This window comes from Lonchura striata, chromosome 12 (assembly GCF_050655825.1).
Source record: "Lonchura striata isolate lonStrDom1 chromosome 12, ASM5065582v1, whole genome shotgun sequence".
NCBI lineage: Eukaryota > Metazoa > Chordata > Aves > Passeriformes > Estrildidae > Lonchura > Lonchura striata.
In genome coordinates this window covers 17,868,951-17,889,896 of record NC_140714.1, presented here as the reverse complement: position 1 = coordinate 17,889,896, position 20,946 = coordinate 17,868,951, and the positions used below count along the sequence as shown (strand labels likewise).

The 20,946-nt window shown below is 47.3% G+C and overlaps 1 protein-coding gene across 1 annotated transcript; it reads left to right on the top strand.

Moving 5' to 3' along the window:
* Positions 1-15,137: 15,137 nt before the first annotated feature.
* On the top strand, positions 15,138-19,807 carry LOC146766280 (E3 ubiquitin-protein ligase PHF7-like). Its single transcript, XM_085590176.1, has 10 exons — positions 15,138-15,180; positions 15,513-15,604; positions 15,690-15,791; positions 16,074-16,198; positions 16,275-16,437; positions 16,524-16,634; positions 16,849-16,958; positions 17,093-17,211; positions 17,364-17,859; positions 18,007-19,807. The coding sequence occupies exons 1-10, from the start codon at positions 15,138-15,140 to the stop codon at positions 18,287-18,289; spliced, it is 1,644 nt and encodes a 547-aa protein (XP_085446302.1). The 3' UTR covers positions 18,290-19,807.
* Positions 19,808-20,946: the final 1,139 nt, after the last annotated feature.

The window sequence follows — 20,946 nt, the reverse complement described above, 5'->3', positions numbered from 1 at the left end:
ACAGTGCCATTTCTAAGGAAGAGCTTCTGGCAGGCACTGTAGAGCATTGTGGTGTAAAGAAGGTCAGGACGCAGGAGATTTTCCACAGCAGAAGCCAGTAAGTAGGCAGAAGCATTTTGATCTTCATTTCTGCTTGCCAAGGCTGTGGTACATGAATGAGAGGTAACTATGCTTGCATCTCAGGAATTCTGAAAGGCATGCTTTGAGAAGGCATTGAGGTTTTTGGTGAGTGGTGAAAAACCTTGTTGTCATGCCCTGAATCTCTCAAACAGGGAGAAAGATGGCACACCAGTCATATCAAGTTTCAGAGAACCCAACAAGATTTTAAAGTAAATATGTGTTAATGGAGAGGGAGGAGCAAAATCCTGGAGCTGACTGCAAGATCCACAAACATTCTCTTTGCTACTGAATTCTCTTCTTGGACCTATAGAAGAAGGAAACTGATCGACACATGATGGTTGGGATGTTCCAACCGTAGATAAAATGAGGCCTTATGAAAGAGGATGAAACAACATTAAATCAAGTCACAGTCCTGTAGGAGAGAAAAGAAACCATGTGAAGTTATCCAAAATATTTAAAAAAAACAACGCAACAACACAAAGCAACAAGCCCCCCACACTTGTGCTGAATTTGGAAGGTATTCGGTGTCTTCTGAATGCAATGATAAATTCATAAGAATACAGCAGAGATCCCGAGAACAGAGTGGAAAATCTTGGAGCAGAGATGTTGCTCAGAAAATCTGGCAGAAGCAGATTCTGTCCTTCCTACATCTGTCTTCTCCACAGTAAGTATTTGTCTTGAAAGGAGGAATTCTTCCTGACAAGTGGAGGAATAATCTGGATGTGGCTTTGTTTCTTTTTCGGTGCTGTTATTGCAGAGTCTTGCAGACTCGGAACAATAAAGCCGGTAAAAGTCACATGGCAAGAGGATTCACGTTTCCAAGACGGCACTTCTGAGGGTGATGATGAGCCTGAGACGTGAGACACTGAAACGGACCAAGAAATGCAAGTTCCGTTTCTATTTGCTGTCTACTTGGCTGTAGTAGTTAGATGCTGTGGGAATATTAATAGCAGCACTCAGGGAATGGGAAACTGAGATTGCACACCTCTGAGCAATGAAAGTTATCTTGGAAAACCATTTGTGCTGCCCAGAGTCAAAACTCCCAGCAGCCCATGTGATGTGAAGCTGAATATGAAAAGAGAGACGTTGAGCGCAAGAAATTAACGGGCTCATTTTGGTTTGACCAACTCCAACCTGAGTTTGGCCAGAAGCCAAAGACACAGTCAGTTTTATTTTAAGAAGAGTTTTATTTTTTTTTCTAGAAGGCTCTATTTGGTTACTAGGGAATAAAGCTTTTCAATGTATACCATTTCTCTGAAGCACTACAGTTTTTACCTGCGTTCATGGAATTTGATAGTACAATTTTGGATGCTAAAATCCCTTGGTACTTGTCTAGGTTCGTTTCTTTACCACGCACAGAAAGTGCTAGAGTTGTCTTCTTCTCCAAAGATGATGAACACCTAAGAGGTATGACAGCATTTCTTCACCACCTCTTGTATTTTTTAAATTCGTCCTGGAATTCCATGAGGAGGATAAAAATGCTGCCTGGTTATGAATGTTTTCTAGTCAAATTTTGGCATCCTTACTTGTGCTCAAAATTGTTCTAGAATCCCATGAGAGAATCTTGGTAAAATAAAGACCAAGCAGATTTCTGTCTTTCTTCTCTTTCAGGTAATTGCCTAATAGGAATCCAGACTTGCAGAGCTTACGAAAACATTAGCCCCTTGACAGTTTACCTAGACATTTTGGATCCTTTCAGGTATTTTTATCACCTTTAACTTTTTCCTGTCTTTCTGGAGTTACCATTAAGAATTCTGTGTTCTTGTCACCCACATAGGTCCCTGTGGTGATTTGTCCTAATGAATCTGGGGGTTTCTCTTCTGAATCCAGGGGATTTTGTATTTAGAAACAAAAAAAACAACAACCAAAGGAAACATATGGAGTCCCATCCCCAAAAATTGCAGAGGCCAGCAAAACAATTGCTTGTTATATGTTTTGTAGAATAGTCTTAAGACACGCTTAAATGGTGTGCATTTCTCCAGACTGATTCGATAACGCTGCAGAAATGTATTGCTGTGTTCATACAGTTCGTGCCCAGCACTCTTCCAGCCTGTCTGATTTGCAGGGGGTGTTAAAGTGGAGAGCTCAGTCCTAAGCAGGGCCCAGTTCTGGGGGAAGATGTGTGATCCTGGTGCTGAGCTTCTAATGAAACAGCGGCTATTTCACTGCAATTTAGACTGCAGCATGCTGAGGAAAACTGCTGCTGCCTTTCATTGTCCCGCAGACACCAGGCTGCAGGAGGGAACATTTCTGTTGGGAGACAACATCTGGTGGGGGGCAAGAGAACAGGAAGGATGTGAAGAATTGACTCCTGACTTTATTGCTGAGTTGCCCATGATGGTTAGAAGCAGCAGCACAATCGAAAATGTTTAAGCCTATTAATTGGTTCTTCTTTTTGCACAGAGGGCCCAAAGTTATTTTGTAGATCAGTAGTGTTCAGTGAAGAAAAAGGGTTGGGAAGACCAATGTAGATTATTGCTTGAGGTGAGTATGTAACATCTGTTCCCTGGGAACTGTAGGTGAAAGCTGAGCAAGGGGAGGGAATGCGGGTATGAATGGGCGTGCAGAATTAATTCAGGACCTCAAGAAGAGCCTGCAACTTTGCAACTCCCCAGGAACAAAAGTGATTTACTGTACCAGTGTGTATAACATCATGTTGTGTTGTCAAGTCAGGTAAACCACTACATCTTTGTATGTTACAGGAGCAGCTACTTAACTGTATGTAAAGGATGTATTTAAGAGAAGGAGTGAATTTAGAGACTTCGCCTAATAGTGGATTCAGAAAATTCTCTGAAGAATTCAGTAGATTTTCATTATTTCCCGGAATGCTGAAGGAAGCATAGGGTTACCAAATAGAAATGCAAGGAAGCCAATAAACTCTTTACTGAATAGAAATGTGCCACGTTTGTTCCTTGAAGAAGTGGTCAAACAATGTTACTACCAAAATCCTTTCAAAGATCTAAGAGGAAAAAAAATAGGCAAATCCTGTTTGGCAGTGTTTCCAAGCTGGAGCTGATGGTCTTGGGTGCTGGGGAGCCACGGGAAGGCTCCAGTCCTGACTGTCCAGCCAGGCCGGGGCCATTGAGCTCCGGCTCATCCCTGGCGGCTCTAAAGGCAAGCAGGAATGTCAAAGGCGCCCCAGAGCCGGGCCAGGGTACACCTGGGCACTGGCCCCGGCTCTCCAGGAGCAGACGGGCTCTGCCAAGCTCGACCTGGGCACTGCTCCCAGCCAAGGAAACGCGGGTGCTTTGCCCACAGCCGTGCCCATAGCAGCAGACCTGTCACACCCCAGCTGGCTGTGGTGGGTGTGAGGCTCCAGCAGTGCCCGTGGGTGGGCTGGGCAGAGAATCAGCAGCAGCACAGGAGCTGGTGGCAGCGCTTGGGGAAGCACAGGGGTCAGCCTCTGCACGGCGACACAGCATGCACACTGCAGGGCACAGAGCCAGTGGCAGCGGGCATGAGCACCTCTGCGGGGCTCTTTGGCTGCAGCAGCATCGGCCCCAAGGGCTGCTCTGTCCCTGCCTGCCTGCCTGGCTGATGGGCAGGGCTGGAGGCCTTGGAGAGCAGGGGCCATTGTGGGCACGGGTGTCCCAAGAGCTGCCCCCTGGCCCAGCTGGGCCCCACTTGGGGAGGAAGGAGGCTCCCAGCCGCGGCATGGCTGAGCAGCTCCTGCCTCCCCCTGCCTCTGCTCTGGGCCCCACACAACGCCTGCCACAGGAGCCCCTGGGCCCGGCTCTGGGAGGGCGGCTTTGCCCTCACCTGGCTCCCTGGCACCAGGGCCCTCCTGCTTGCTGTCGCACATGGCAGCCGTCAGCGGTGAGTCCCTGTCCAGAAAGGTCACAGTCTCCTCCAGGTGCTGGTTCTCTCTCTGTCTGGGAGACAGAAGAGTGTGGGGAGTTTGCAGAACAGGCCCAGAGCCACAAGGGCACTACTCCCTGCTGAGCCCTGCGTGAGCCCTGCTCCTGTCCGCCTTCTCCTCCGGTCAGTAGCAGAGGTCTTCATCATACATTCATTGGATGTGATCCGAACCAAAGAGTAAGTTCAATTTCCGGAAGAGTAATATCAGGTACTTCACTTCTCTAAGTTTAATTTATAGCAGAAATTAAATATATATTGGTATTTCATGGTTACTTTTACACTATACATAGAGCTTCCACTTTAATATTTGTGGAAAGCCAAGAAGCCAATATTATAGTATGTTTCTCTAACAGATGGCTAAAGGATCAGCATCAATTTGCAAAATTACTTCTTTTATTAAGTGCTTACTACAGAACAATGATAGAATGGAAGATTTCTTTTACTGACTCATGGCTAAGTACTCAGCTTCCTTTATGTGGAGAATTTGAGGGATAGCTGTACCAAATCCAATCCCATTATTAAATTCATGGCACTAGACAAAGGAATACCTGACTGCTTTTTAAGAGTTGAACATACTTGCAAAATAATGATGGCAAACCCTTCTAATGTCAAAACACTGAGTAGGTTTTTTCACTGTCATGTTTCCTCTGATATAGTTGAGATTAATGTGCAGATTAAGATTCAGTATGTTTTCTTTAGTCTTCCCTTTCGTGCTCTTTATCTTTTGGCACACCATTTTCCTTTCAACTCTATGGCTTCCCTCTGGTGTTTTAAATCAGGTGCAATATTTTGCTATTTCGTGGTGCCACTGCTTCGATCTACAGAAGAGGGCCAAGCAAGGCCGGTCTGTCGGCAGGTCCCAGGCGTCGCTCCTGCCGGCGGCCCCGGGGCAGGAGCGGCCCCGGCAGTGCCATGGCAGGGCTTCCCTCAGGTGTCGGCACTGCCAGCCCGGCTCTGCCGGGGTGCTCCGGCAGTGCCATGGCAGGGCTTCCCTCAGGTGTCGGCACTGCCAGCCCGGCTCTGCCGGGGCGCTCTGGTAGTGCCACGGCGCACGGCAGCTCTGGCACTGCAGCCTCGGCCAGCAGCAAGATCTGCGGGCCGGGACCCCGCAGGTCCCATTCCTCATGAAGAAAGGATGTCCTGTAACGCTTGAGCTTTGCACACTTTCAAACCTGATCAACAAGAAGAGACATTTAACGTGTGCCGCACATGGCAGCCTGCAAGCTCGGAGTGACGGTCAGGTGTTAGAAAAGCAAAGTACTTGTTGCTAGAATGGTCTTTGAAGACTCAGGCCTGGGCACGTTTCACTGATCTCAGACCCAGAGGGAAGCTGACAAAGCTTGGGAAGAAGGACGCCCACTGATTGAGGACGCAAAGGATGCACAATTTAGGGGCCATAAGGACATCTGTTAGAACTGCCAAGATAAGGAAAACACTCCTAAAGTCAACTCAGCAAACATGCTGAAATCAGCTCCAGCTGGATAAAAAAGTGTGCTGTTTGCAGGCAACAGGACTTTGGCCCCCAAATTACCCTGGGCCTGGCCGTGGGATGGTTCCGGTCGCCAGAACACACAAAAAGATGGCTCAGCGCAAGTGCTGGGCATTGTGCTTCAAGAACCCAGATGAAAAATCTGGCGAGGCTGTGCTGGATTCTCGTGTGCTATCTACCCCTTCTCTCTTCTTCTCAACATATATTGTAAGCCTGACTAAAAAACCCTAGTTCGAGCCATGCTCACTGCCTTATTCTCAAAACTTGCAGCTGACTTAGAGGTTTAGTACCTTACAGAGCAGGTTTGAGGCCCTGGAGCTGGAGGGACAGACAAGTGATGAAGTGGGCAAGAGTCCTTCTGGAGCAGAGGGGGCACCTAGGGTAAGACAGCCAACACCATGTGTCGTGGCCACCTCTGTTCCGAAGGAAGGCAGGGTCCTTGCAGGCCCTTCCAAAAGCATCTCAAGGGAAGCTTTCCGTCTCGCCTGCCCTGTTTCCTTGACTTTATCTCAATCTTTCTCTCAAAGAAAGACGATGTGAAATGCAAAGTTGTGTTTTGTGTCAGGTAAATAAATGTAACCTGTGTAATTGTAATTGTGAAATATGTGGAACACAGCCATGGGACAGTTATAAAGATGAGTTCTAATAAACTGAGAAAAGCATGGAAAAAGTCTTGTGAACCAATCTTTTGCTTGCAAATAACAATGATAAGTCTGTGGGATTCCTTAAAATCAGAAGGTTTTGGGCACATTGCAAAAGGCAGGCCTCAGAGACACCAGGATGGTGATTAGAGCTACGCAGTAGCTATAAGATTTGTCAGCAGAAAAATTATACAAGAAGTAGAAAGAAAGAACAAATAGAACAATAGTCTGTGTATTAACGCTTGGGTAGAATAACTTCCTAAGTTGCAGAAAAGTATATCTGGTGAGATATTAGGAAGGTCTAGGCTTGATAATGGAGCTCTGTGCATTGTATCTTGAGGCTTACAAGCAAGTATTGTATTCAAAATAAGCAAGCATTGTTTTAACTAAAGGTACGTGTGCTTGTAGTGATTGGATAGAACTATTGTCAATATGCTTTTGCTTTGTGTGACTAGTCAAAATGTTTATAAAGTAAATTGTAACATTAAGTTCTTGGTCTGTTGCCTGGATGTGAGCTGCTGGCATCTTCCCATTGTCATAACCCTGTAATGAGACTGATGCTAAAAAATAAACATATACCACAGCAGCCCAGTCCCGTTCATGATTTGGATGTATCCCCCAGCCGGCGATAAAGAACCTTTTGAAAACTGGCTAGGGCATCACAGCATTTTAGGAACATCCTTGGGAGCCATCATGAGCCATCTCCTTGCTGAAGATAGGTGCTGTTTTTAACCAGCATTTGATTACAGCAGGTCTGTTGACATCCATTTTGTGTAATCTAAAAATAGCTTGTTCAGCTAGGGAGTGAGGACATGCTCCCTACAGGTCCAGGGAGCCACAGGCTATGGCTTTGCTATGTTCAGAAAGCATCTCTCTGCTTAGTTTTAATCCAGCTGGACTGAGTTCAACAATACCCCAGTAGAAACAGAGTTTAGATTGGGTTCACAAACTGAGCAAGTGTCCCAGCTTCCCAAGAGGTTTCTAAATCATGAAGCAGACAAATCTGGCCCTAGCCTGGATGCCATATTCAGTTCACTTTGCCTTTGCCTTTGTGATGTGACTGAGGAGTGAGAATACTCTTCAAACCAGAGCTAAAGAATTCCGTTTTATTTCTAACTTGTTTTTACATGCTCTTATTTATTATATACTTCGCAAGTATTGTTGCAATTCTCCAAAAAAGCACATCCTGTAATTTCCATGTGTAAGTGACTCCTGTGATGAAGGACTTGTGACTTCTTGGACAGTTACTTTTTTAATTGCAGAAGAAATCTCCTATTCACCCCAAATAAATAGAGTTTTACTGCTATTTAAGCCCGACTTTCTGCTGAACACTTCCATATTAATGCTGGTTTTGAAGATGATACCTAAAGCTGTTAGGGTTGTTTTATTGATGGACCTGAATTAACGCAACATCCTTATTAACTCAGTCTTTTTAATTATACGTTGGGAATTTTCTCCGTAGCTTGGCCTGCTATTTGGGATCATTCACTTTACTTCCCCTTTTTATGACCAAAGTGTATTACTGAATCCCATGGGTCCTTCAGGATTTGCTCCAGCATATCAGTTGTCAGGATATTAAAGTTGATAATTTTATTAAGTGTCTGGGGTTTTTTCCAAATTCATCATTGCTTTGCATTAGAGTAGGAGCTGAAGAGGTAGGATGTTAGCTTTTCCATTTCATAACTTAAAGCAGCAGGTATTTTTGCAGCACTTTTCCCCTAGGCTAGGGCACACCTTTCCATACAAAGAGTTACCCCTGGGACAGGTGAGACTTTTAGACACTCAGGTACACATTTGTCTGTGTTGATTTTAATACATGGTTGCCACACAAAGGGAAAATTTTCCTTATTTAAAAAGCAAAAAGAATTCCTTGTAGTGGTATTTTAGTTGTAAACCCAATTCTTGTTTTTTTGAGAAGAGAGTTTAATTTCCTTTCTGCCTTCAGTTTAGTACCTCTTGAAATTGCCTCACCTCCTTCTTACAGTGATGACGCACCTGAAAGGGATTTTTACTGGACAATACCCCAGCAGGGTTTGAACCATGATCTGTTGCTTTGGAAGTCAGAAGTTATAGAGGCCAAGTTTGCTAGGCTTAGCATGAAACATTTGTGGACTACAATTTTCCTCCCGCACACAGCTCAATTTGAGAGATTTTTAGGATCTCCGGCAAACTTGTTACTGTTGTGAGCTTGAGGGGGGATGGCCATCAGGGATAGTAACTGGGGACAGCTTGCCATGCTGTGCTTCAGCCTGTTGTAAGAGGGAGCAGGGCTTACTCCGTGGGGCGGGAGCAGGCAGAGTTTGTGCAGCAACAGCTCTCCCAGCCAATTGCAGAGATGCTCGGTGCAGTGGAAGCATTTGTGGCGCTTCCCCTGCTTTTATTTTTAATATGCTCTTCCCTCCGTCCCTCATCAGGTGATGTCCTGAAGCTTTCACTCTGGTTTGTGCAGTAGAACTTGGTTAAACCAAACATGTTCTGTTCAGTCATTTAGTTGTGACCTGTATGTGCCAGGAGAAGGTTCTGTATTTTGTTTCCTTTGCCTTTCTGAAATACCGTGCCGCAGTGTCAGCTCTGCAGTGCAGCTGAGCTAAACGTCTGAATTTCCATGCACACTATTTTCAAGAGGACTTAGGAGACACTGAAGAAATCTCATTGGCATTTACTGCAGTTTGCCAACATCCATTTTGATTAATGAGGCTGGAGTAGAGGGGGAGCGGAGAGCTGGAGAGCTGCATCAAATGGTACTGAGCTGCGGCTGCACAATCAGAAGCGGCTAATGCTGGTGTCAGTGAGGATGCTGGGCTTGGAGTGAGGATCCTGCAAGGCAGCCTGGCACCCTAAAGAATTGGGAAGAGGTTGAGGAGTGAATGCAAATCACAAAAACTGAGGACCAGAACTCTGGTCCCACCTTCCGGGTATCTAAAACAGCTGGAGGCACTGGATAATGCCATGATGGAACAAAGGGATCTCTGAATCTCCATTACTGTGTGTTTTGGAACAGACGAAAAGGGAAAAAAAAAAAAAAATTGTTTAAATTCAGTTCTCATTTTCTAAGGAAACTGTTAATTGTTCACCCCTCCTTCCATCTCCGGCCTAACTCTCAAGTTCATTTGACAGGGTGCAGGCAGTGTCTGCTGTGATGACAGAGCCCAATATCCAGTACCAGCAGCTGAGTTCCAGGTAAGACACACGTAGTGTCTCTTTCAAGAGAGGTTCTTAAACTCAGAACCCTTTGTGCTGCTCAGTACCTTGAGCTGCTGTGTCTGACAAATGCCTGAATTTAGCTTTATGGTATTTCATACCCTACAGTCTTCTTTGCGTCTGTATTTCAAACACTGCCTTACCCAAAGCTGGAAGCAGAAGCAAGGGACTTCTTATACAATAGGGAATGCTGGACAGGACAAATGCAGATCAAGCCAATATAGCTAATGCTACATTCTCCGTTTATTCTTTATAAGATGGCAGTTTATATACACTTCAATATCGTTTACAAATTGTGAGCACACTATCATTGGTCAGCAAACATTGTTTGTCTTTGTCTTAAGGTGGCTAGAGTTCCACACTGCAGCCCTTCACCAATTCACACCCAGAAAACTCGTTGATACTGTGGTTACCTTAACATAATTTCAAACTGCGCAGTGACTAATTTCTTACTGTGTCAAAGGCTTCTCAAAGGCCTTACCAAGGCCCATTATCTGAGGCCTAGACTGGGGGTAGCTCAACCTTCACTCAAAATATAAATCGTGTCCTCTCTCTCTCAGAAATCCTGCAACAGGAAGCCCTGTTGCTCAGCCGCCAGGCTAGGAGGCAGGTGAGGACATTGACCTGTGGGCACACCACAGACCATGGCACCCTAGGGGAATGAGGAGTCTCCTTTCCAAAGACTAAGCTCACTGAGAGATTGATTAGTTGTGGCGTTTCCAATGTGTAACTGAAGAAAGGTAGAACCATCACTTTGTTTAGTGGTCAGCATTCCATTTGTCCTTTGGTAACCCTTTTCTCTTTAAGAATGGGGAGTATCAGTTGAAAGTCAGTCCTTTGCTCCTTTGATTTTGTAAAAATGGGTTGTGCAAATGTTGTATTTACCATTCATTCCTAGGAATAGAATATTTGTATCAAGAGAATAAAACACACATCATTTTTGGAAGGCTACAATACTTGTGTTGTCATGTCTCGAATCACCAATAATTCTGGATAAAAATAATTAATATTTCATTGTGCTCAGTGGTAAGACAGCTAGCGTGGTCTAATAATGTAAAGTGCTCGCAACTAGAAGTTCTCTACACATCTTTAAAAATCCACCCCCAAAAGAACAAAACAAACCCCAAGAAACTCTAACCCCTGAAGCCATAAGGGGCCTAATTTTGGTTTATTTCTGAGTGCACCCTAAGGACACTCCCCACTGCAAGCTGCTGAACACGGAGTTCTTTTGCAAGCCAGAGCACTTATACCCATGCTTAGATGTTCCAAAGTTTATGTGTGTGGGAGCTGTGCCCTTGGGTCAGATGCCAACAAACTGCACAGTACCTGAAAACCTAATTCAAGTGTCTGCAACCTTCTCCCTGCTGGAATCTCCCCAGGAAGGCATTTTTAATTTTTGCCACTCCTGATGCAGTACCTGTTCTACAGTAATTTTGACAAATATGTTCACTTCTACCTGACATCCAGGCTGCAAGATCCTCTTTTAGTTCCTCTGTGTCTAGTAGAGACTGTTCGCTTGGGTTTGCATGTGGCACTTTAAGTAATGGCAGAGAAAACATCACAGCTTTTTAAATTCCTTCTCTTAGCTTGGCTCTCATCCGTGCTGTTAATGCAGGTAAATGAAGTGCAGTCACGGTGGGGGGAAAGGGCATAGGAAGCAGGGAAGCCATTGATTTCAACATCTTCTTCACAAGCTTCTCACATGAAGTTGTTTCCTCTAGGAAATTCTAGTCAAAGATGTACATGTGCAGTCTCATTTTTTTCCTAGAAAAAGCTTCAATTGGAAGGAAAAAAACCCCACATCTACAGCCTTTCCAAGAGAGATGATCTAAGCGAAAGCAAAGCTGAATTTGACATGCTGTAGTTTCTTGAAGGCAGCTGTGAGGTTTGTTTGGTTTTTTTTTAGGTTAAAAGCATATTTTCTGCCTTAGAGCCACATAGATTTTTATTTTATCTCCTTCTGCTTACACTCCTCTTATCATCCATGTGATTTGCAATACTTACTTTGCATAGGCAGAGTGACTGATAAATGATGATCCATTTATGTCTCAGTGGAGGTTATTGTGGATGCTTGGATGCTGCCATGTTCTTTGATTTAACTGGGAACGTACCAGGTTCTGAGTATGCATGGTATGTGTTTTGTACTGACAAGAACACGAGGGAGATAAAAGCATAAAAACAAGTGGTGCGGTCACTGTTTTAAATTCAAAAAGAATAGTAAGTCTTGGGGTTAACTTGGCAGTTAACTTTTTTTTTCCTGATTTCAGGCTACAGCTGTTGGAGTTAGTGGGGGGAAATGTGTTGTCATATGGAATAGCTTCATTTATTTTGACAAAAAACAGTCTTTCAGTCTTCATGGTGTGAAGGTAATGGTGGGTAGTGAAAAGAACTGCCTGTTGGATTACTCAATCTGTTGGCACCTACCAAAGGTGTCAGCATTTTACACAAAGAAAAAAGATAGACAATAACTGAAACAAAAGGCTTCTAGGATTCTCTCTGGTAACAAGTGCATGTCTGTTTATAAAACCTTATTTGAGTTCTGGGGGATAAAGTACTTTTTACAGAACATTTCTTTTATATAAACTTAATTTTAGAAACAATGCTTTTTATATAGTAAAGGAGATGCTTTACTGCATGTATTGAAGCAATATCTAAAGCTCCTAAATTTGTTAGAAATGTAATTTAACAATAAATTTCCTACCTCCCAGTCTGGAAAAGACAAACTGTATGACCACAGAGAGTGGAAAGAGCAGCTCCCCTTCCTGACAAATTCAGGGTGGGATTGCCCCTTCTGTATTTGCACTCCCAGGCTCCCTTCAAGGGTGGGATCTGCTTAAGTCCAGTCCCATAGAGTAGAGAAAATGATTCATTCTTGAAAACTCCACTATTGCTTTGATAGTCTGTTTTAAAGGTCTGTTTTACTTTTTTCCTTCTGGTAGATAATGAATTTAAACTGTAGCAGAGAGCTCTGAAGGAATTGTTTCCTGTATCTGATTTCTGAAACTGTACAAGTCTCTGTATTTGCTCAGGTCCTGCTGATCTTCTCCACTGTGATGAATCTACACAGGACTCTTTCAAGCTTGCCATGCTGGTGTGGCAGCCTTTGCACCTTGGCAGAACCTGCCAACTGATGCTGGCAGGTAGCACTTGATCTACCTTGCACTTGAATTGACAAATACTTCAGTTTTCTTTGGTTTGGTGTTTGGTTTTGGTTGTTTATTTTTTTAATTTTAGATTTTGCAGCTTTATCATTTTACAGAACAATGACATTTAATTTTCTAGATACAAAACCAATTGTGATAAAGTCACACTGCAAAATCTTTTGTCTTGGGAGAGCAGCAAAGATAAAGTGGCAAAGTATACTGAGTATACTGGCTTTAAAAAGCTTTTCTTCCTATTCTAGAAAAGCAATTGGACTTCTTTCCATCTCCCCTGAACTTCCTGTTCTTCATCAGTAACCTCCCAACAGATAATGGTTGTCCTTATATCCTTTCAAAATCTCCCCATCTCTATCATGGGCAGGAGGCTGGAATTCTTTTGTTCTGACCTCAGATAAAAAGTCTTGGGACATGACAGTGAGAAATACATAAGGCAATTGTTAGAGGGCTGTTTTGGGGTCTAATAACTACACTGGGCACTGTTATTTTAAGCTTCTGAGTTGTAATAAACCAAACAACATTCAAAGGAAGAACTGTCAAATGTGGAGACAAAACTGTCCTGAGGATGAGTGTGAGGGTGGTTAATGTCTGTCTCCTCCGGGCACTTCAGCTGACCATTGAAATGTGCTTTGTGTTTATACAGCGGTGTCACCATTGCTAATTTTCTTCCTTCACTGAGGATTCGGGCATGGCAATGCCCCTGTAACAAAGCAGTGCCTTCACTTTCATCCTGGTTTTCCCCAGAGAGGTCTTGAGGAAAATGTCAATTCACCTGAAGCAGGTTTTGAATTTCTCCAGTGCAAGAGAATCCATGTGGATGCAACACTTTAGTCAGAGAAAGAGAAGCCAGATAAACTTTCCCAGGTGTTGTTGTGGGGAGTTTTGAGATGCCTGAGAGAAAGACTAAAAACAACCTTCCAGCTGGTGTTTTGAACGGCTGTTTTCTCATCAGATGTTTAGCAAAGGGTGTCTTGTGAATTAGCCAATGGTGCGAAGGGTTGCTGTGTGGTTGTGTGACAGTTTTACAAGGATTTATAAGGTTTTGGTAATTAAGTTAGAAATTAGTTGTTAGACAGGTCTTGTTGGTATGTTCCAAGTGTCCCCTATTCCTCCCTAGGAAGGTTTTTCCCCACCTCCTTGCCACAAAGTTTTCCCGCCACAGGGTTGTCAATCTCCCTCTGTACCTAAAAATACCCCTGTCAGTCCAAGTTGTACACCCCCTCTCCCTGTCAATCCCTGAAACCGTCCCCATTTTCTTCTAGAATGTTTGATGTCAGTCATCCCTGTTCTTGTTAGTATTGGTCCCTGGAAACCTTTCCCCTCCCTAGGTTCTCCTCATTGGCCCCTGCACTGATGTAATCCCTTCCTATTGGTTGCACTGTGTTCACCCCCCTCACGCCCACACCCTTTATAATCCCCTGTCAGACCCAAGGTAGAGAGGCATCTGTCACTGTCCCGGTTTGGGAGAATAAAAGCTCTGCAGACCTCATACAGGTGTCCGCTCCCTATTCCTTTGCTTTGGATCTTCGTAGCTTTGCTGTGCCTTCGTCACCCACGCTGAGGCAATCACTGCCACCCGGTGCTCTAAGTGACGAGCCGGGGGCAGCCACACTTGTAGTTCCCTCCAGTCACTTGAAGGGGACAAGCTAGCCGGCACAAAAGATCCCCGTGACTGGGCAAGCGAAGTACTACAGTTTTGAGATGCCTGAGAGAAAGACTAAAAACAACCTTGCAGCTGGTGTTTTGAACGGCTGTTTTCTCATCAGATGTTTAGCAAAGGGTGTCTTGTGAATTAGCCAATGATGTCAGGGGTTGCTGATTAAATGACTAATCAGGTCCACCTGTAATAGAACGGTGTATAAAATAATGGGTTTCTAATAAACTCCGATTAACCTTGTGAAGAGACCTAGAGTCCATGTGTGGCCTCAGTTCCACTCCTGACTCAATGCACAATCTCTGTGTGACTGACCCCTGCCAGGGGCAGGAGCAGAGATTTCCCTTGGCCGGGGCTGGAGCCCTGGAGTGGCAGTGCCTGAACAGCACCTTACTGCCAACAGTACCAGCCTCGATGGCTGCCCCAGGGCGTGGCATTTGGCCCTGTTGCTGCAGGAGTCCCTGCCTGGGTTCCCTCCTGGCCAAACCTTCGCACCCATCTCAGAACCTGGGCAGTTACCAAGGGGGCCGCCTCAAGTGGTTGCCAGGGACCTGAGGCCATGGCTGCCCCAATTTTGGCTGCACGATGCTGATGTCAGAGTGGCCATTGTGACCCGTGCAAGCAAGGTCACAAAAGGGAAGGCTGGGCTCAGGCCGCGTGTCAGTGCGACCTGACCACTGGAGGAGAAGGCAGGGCAGGGACGCTGCTGCTCAGGGACCAGCGGAGCCCCACAGCTCGGGGCTCTGGGCCTGTGCTGCAGGCTCCCCTGCCTCTCCCTTGCCCAGAATCAGCGGAGGAACAGCCAGAGCGGACTGCGGTGTTCCTCGAGGCGACGACGGGAGGAGAAGGCGGACAGGAGCAGGGCTCACGCAGGGCTCAGCAGGGACTAGTGCCCTCGTGGCTCTGGGCCTGTTCTGCAAACTCCCCACACTCTTCTGTCTCCCAGACAGAGAGAGAACCAGCACCTGGAGGAGACTGTGACCTTTCTGGACAGGGACTCACCGCTGATGGCTGCCATGTGCGACAGCAAGCAGGAGGGCCCTGGTGCCAGGGAGCCAGGTGAGGGCAAAGCCGCCCTCCCAGAGCCGGGCCCAGGGGCTCCTGTGGCAGGCGTTGTGTGGGGCCCAGAGCAGAGGCAGGGGGAGGCAGGAGCTGCTCAGCCATGCCGCGGCTGGGAGCCTCCTTCCTCCCCAAGTGGGGCCCAGCTGGGCCAGGGGGCAGCTCTTGGGACACCCGTGCCCACAATGGCCCCTGCTCTCCAAGGCCTCCAGCCCTGCCCATCAGCCAGGCAGGCAGGCAGGGACAGAGCAGCCCTTGGGGCCGATGCTGCTGCAGCCAAAGAGCCCCGCAGAGGTGCTCATGCCCGCTGCCATTGGCTCTGTGCCCTGCAGTGTGCATGCTGTGTCGCCGTGCAGAGGCTGATCCGGACATCTGCGGTGACAAACTGGAGAAGGGCGGACTCTGTGCCCACGTGTTCTGCCTGGTGAGTGGCTCTGGAAGCTCCCTCCACCATTGCAATGGGCAGTTCCTGCCCCTCTCTCCTCATCTGCTCCTCCTCTCTGCTGCAGTTCTTTGCCACTCTACTTTTTCCTCAAGAAAACGACCATGTTGGACTCATGGGATTTCTTCCTAGAGATATCCAAATTGCAGTGCGGCGGGCAGCACAAAAGGTGAGTGTCCCACGCAAGCAGGGAGATTTATGCCAAGTGAGGTTTGCCAGAGCTTAGCCCAGACACTTGGAAGGAAAGGCCTGCCCTTCTGGCCGGATGTGGGACAAAGTCTGGCTCCCAGCAGCTGCACAGAGGCTCTCACACAGGAGCCCCCCTCCTCCACCAGACGGCTCTGTGGGCTGAGACCCAGCAGCGGCCACATCCTGCACCCTGCCCGGAGTGCTGGGGCTGCCTGGGGAGGCCCCGAAGCTGCTGCTGATGGGGCTGCTTGGCTCTTCCCAGCGCTGCTGCGTCTGTGGCCAGAGCGGGGCAATCATCATGTGCTGCATGGAGGACTGTGACAGATGGTTCCATCTGCCTTGTGCCAAGGAGGGCGGCTGCGTCACACAGTATATTCCAGATTACAGGTACCTCCTCCCCACTCCTGGTCACCCCTGGCAGAAGATCCAACATTTCTCACTTTGCCCATCCATTTTCCTCCAGCTCCTTCTGCCCTGAGCACTGTCCCAAGCAGAACGTGGAGGCGACTCCGGAGCCGGGCACCGATTGTCTCATCTGCATGGAGCCAGTGGAGGATAGAAAGACTTTCAGAACCCTGGTGTGCCCAGCGTGCAAAAGGGCCTGGTTCCACAGGGACTGCATCCAGGTAGGAGCCCTCCCCTCAGCCCCAGGGCACAGCAGGTGCTCAGCAGCACCAGGGCCTTGCTCACCCTGCTTCTGTTTGCCCTGCAGGGACAGGCCATGCGTGCTTGTCTTTTATATTTCCGGTGCCCCCTGTGCAGAAACCGGATAGTGTTTGCTCTTGAAATGTTCACCCTGGGGATCCGAATCCCCTTCAGGTTGGTGTCCTTCTGCCTGCCTCACAGGACAGGAGCTGCAAGGTCTGTGCTCTGCCAGGCCCTGCCCCACCAGTCCTGTCCCTGCCCTGTCCCGTCAGTCTGGGCTTCAGGTTCACGCACGCCTTGGAAAAGTACAGGACGAAGAGCAGGGACAACCTGTACCTCTGTGAGGGGACGGCAGCAGAAACTCATCAGCTTTTCCTTTCTCCATCAGACAGCCAACATGGGAGGACAACGATGCCTATGCGGATCTAACAGAGAGGCACAGCAGGTGCAATGCCAGGGATTGCCTTTACCCGGGAGGCAGGGAGGAGGCAGAGGAAGAGGGGTAAGTTGGGGAGCGGCACCTGAGGCTCTGCAGGGTAGCCGTGTCACTTCAAGGGCTCAAAGAGAAAAGAACTAGAAGAGCTTGGCCGGACAATCAATTTGTCCTCAGTGCCATAAACCCATTTGCTTCCCCAGGCCCTGGGAACTGCTCCTGTGCTCCTCCTGCGCTGCTGAGGGCACCCACAGGCGCTGCTCTGGCCTGAGAAACAGCGTACAGAGCTGGGAGTGTGACAGCTGTGCTGGTCTTGAAACGGGTATGAGGCAAAGCACCCGGTGTCCCTGGGCTGGGGGCAGTGCCCAGGCTGGGCTTGGCAGAGCCCGTCTGCTCCTGAAGGGCTGGGGTTCTGCTCTGGCCAGGCTTGCCGTGGGCCTGGGTGGTCTTTGACATTCCTGTTTGTCCTTACAGCCTCCAGGGATGAGCCTGAGCTCAGTGGCCCCAGCCCGACCAATCAGTCAGGACTGGAGCCTGCTCACGGCTCCACAGAATCTGAGGCCATCAGCCCCAGCTCCCATGGCCCGGTGCCATCGGGGCTGGATCCCCAGGCTTCATCCGCAGAGACCAGCAGCCGCAGCAGCCAGCAACGCACAGCACGGCAGCAGTCTCTGCCATCTCCCTCGCTGGACACCAGCAGCCCCAGCAGAACAAGGTCAATGTACAGCAGCACCCCTGAGCTTGAGGACAGGGGCCACTCCAGACATGCTGGGCCCGGCCGCAGGCGCACCCGCTCCCACCAGCAAGGTCGGGCCCCAGATGGACCTGTCCGATCAAGGAGTCGCTGTCACAGGTGCAGCAGGACAAGACCAAGGACTGAGAGGCCCAGGCGTAGGGAGACACCTTCACAGGCTTCCCACAGACGCAACCGCTCCCGCCAGCAACGTCGGGCCCTAAGTCCACCTGTCCGGTCCAGGAGTCGCCGCCGTGACAGCAGCCAGAGGACAAGACCAAGAACTGAGAGGCCCAGGCAAAGGGATACTCCGTCAGGGACATCCCGCAGACGCAGCCGCTCCCGCCTGCAGCACCAGGCCTCGAATCAACCTCTCCGGTCCAGGAGTTTCCAGGACAGAAGCAGCAGGGCAAGACCAAGGACTGAGAGGCCCAGGCAAAGGGAGACTCTGTCAGGGACATCCCCCAGACGCAGCCGCTCCCGCCTGCAGCGCCGGGCCTCAAATCAACCTCTCCGGTCCAGGAGTCGCCAGGACAGGAGCACGAGGAGAGCAGCAAGTGCTGAGAGGCCCAGGCGCATGAGGACATCGTTAGGGAGTTCCCGCAGGAGCAACCGCTCCCACCAGAGGCGTCGGGCCTCAACTGGGACCTCCAACAGCAGCACGTAGCCTCATCTTTTCTTTCTAGTGTACCTGTTTGCTGCTGGAAGTAAAGGTGAGAACATTCAGTACAGGGACCTTACGATTTGCAGGTCTGTGAGAAAACTGTATTAGCTCTTGACATTTCTACTGGCAGGAAAGTAGTCTTGTGCTAAATCCCTTGATTTCTGTCTTACCGTGTATTAAGTGAAAAGTCACTTAAATGATGCGGCTAAAGAAAAAGGACTTTTGTTCCGGCCTTTTGACTCCAAGCTGAGATGTTTCCCCACTGCTCACTCTTGAAAGCGAACTTCTCCTTAATGGACTTGCATACGGTTAGGGACACATTCAGAGCAAGGTGGCTCCTAGGGAAGCTGTCTTTGGAAAGGACGTGCGCTGTTTTGCTATCCTTGAACAATCTCATTTCAGTAAAGCCAAAAGAAAGAAGAAAGAAGAGAGTGAGACACTGCCTCAAGTGTCTGAAGAAATCCATTACTGTATTGCTGCTGATTTAAAAGACTTGTTTGGAGCTTCAAAGAACAAAACAGAAAAGATTGTGGAAATACCCTGGGACAAAGAGGATGCACAGGACCCTGCCCCCAGGTGACCATTTGGGACCTTTGCCCGAGAACAACGCATCTCAGGAGTCGAGCGCGTTCAAGTTTTCCTTCTTTGGAGACACAGAGGAGCTGGGCATCAAAGAAGATAACAGCAGGACCCTTCTCACAGTGCCATTTCTAAGGAAGAGCTTCTGGCAGGCACTGTAGAGCATTGTGGTGTAAAGAAGGTCAGGACGCAGGAGATTTTCCACAGCAGAAGACAGTAAGTAGGCAGAAGCATTTTGATCTTCATTTCTGCTTGCCAAGGCTGTGGTACATGAATGAGAGGTAACTCATGCTTGCATCTCAGGAATTCTGAAAGGCATGCTTTGAGAAGGCATTGGGGTTTTTGGTGAGTGGTGAAAAACCTTGTTGTCATGCCCTGAATCTCTCAAACAGGGAGAAAGATGGCACACCAGTCATATCAAGTTTCAGAGAACCCAACAAGATTTTAAAGTAAATGTGTGTTAATGGAGAGGGAGGAGCAAAATCCTGGAGCTGACTGCAAGATCCACAAACATTCTCTTTGCTACTGAATTCTCTTCTTGGACCTATAGAAGAAGGAAACTGATCGACACATGATGGTTGGGATGTTCCAACCGTAGATAAAATGAGGCCTTATGAAAGAGGATGAAACAACATTAAATCAAGTCACAGTCCCGTAGGAGAGAAAAGAAACCATGTGAAGTTATCCAAAATATTTAAAAAAAACAACGCAACAACACAAAGCAACAAGCCCCCCACACTTGTGCTGAATTCGGAAGGTATTCGGTGTCTTCTGAATGCAATGATAAATTCATAAGAATACAGCAGAGATCCCGAGAACAGAGTGGAAAATCCTGGAGCAGAGATGTTGCTCAGAAAATCTGGCAGAAGCAGATTCTGTCCTTCCTACATCTGTCTTCTCCACAGTAAGTATTTGTCTTGAAAGGAGGAATTCTTCCTGACAAGTGGAGGAATAATCTGGATATGGCTTTGTTTCTTTTTCGGTGCTGTTATTGCAGAGTCTTGCAGACTTGGAACAATAAAGCCGGTAAAAGTCACATGGCAAGAGGATTCACGTTTCCAAGACGGCACTTCTGAGGGTGATGATGAGCCTGAGACGTGAGACACTGAAACGGACCAAGAAATGCAAGTTCCGTTTCTATTTGCTGTCTACTTGGCTGTAGTAGTTAGATGCTGTGGGAATATTAATAGCAGCACTCATGGAATGGGAAACTGAGATTGCACACCTCTGAGCAATGAAAGTTATCTTGGAAAACCATTTGTGCTGCCCAGAGTCAAAACTCCCAGCAGCCCATGTGATGTGAAGCTGAATATGAAAAGAGAGACGTTGAGCGCAAGAAATTAACGGGCTCATTTTGGTTTGACCAACTCCAACCTGAGTTTGGCCAGAAGCCAAAGACACAGTCAGTTTTATTTTAAGAAGAGTTTTATTTTTTTTTCTAGAAGGCTCTATTTGGTTACTAGGGAATAAAGCTTTTCAATGTATACCATTTCTCTGAAGCACTACAGTTTTTACCTGCGTTCATGGAATTTGATAGTACAATTTTGGATGCTAAAATCCCTTTGTACTTGTCTAGGTTCGTTTCTTTACCACGCACAGAAAGTGCTAGAGTTGTCTTCTTCTCCAAAGATGATGAACACCTAAGAGGTATGACAGCATTTCTTCACCACCTCTTGTATTTTTTAAATTCGTCCTGGAATTCCATGAGGAGGATAAAAATGCTGCCTGGTTATGAATGTTTTCTAGTCAAATTTTGGCATCCTTACTTGTGCTCAAAATTGTTGTAGAATCCCATGAGAGAATCTTGGTAAAATAAAGACCAAGCAGATTTCTGTCTTTCTTCTCTTTCAGGTAATTGCCTAATAGGAATCCAGACTTGCAGAGCTTACGAAAACATTAGCCCCTTGACAGTTTACCTAGACATTTTGGATCCTTTCAGGTATTTTTATCACCTTTAACTTTTTCCTGTCTTTCTGGAGTTACCATTAAGAATTCTGTGTTCTTGTCACCCACATAGGTCCCTGTGGTGATTTGTCCTAATGAATCTGGGGGTTTCTCTTCTGAATCCAGGGGATTTTGTA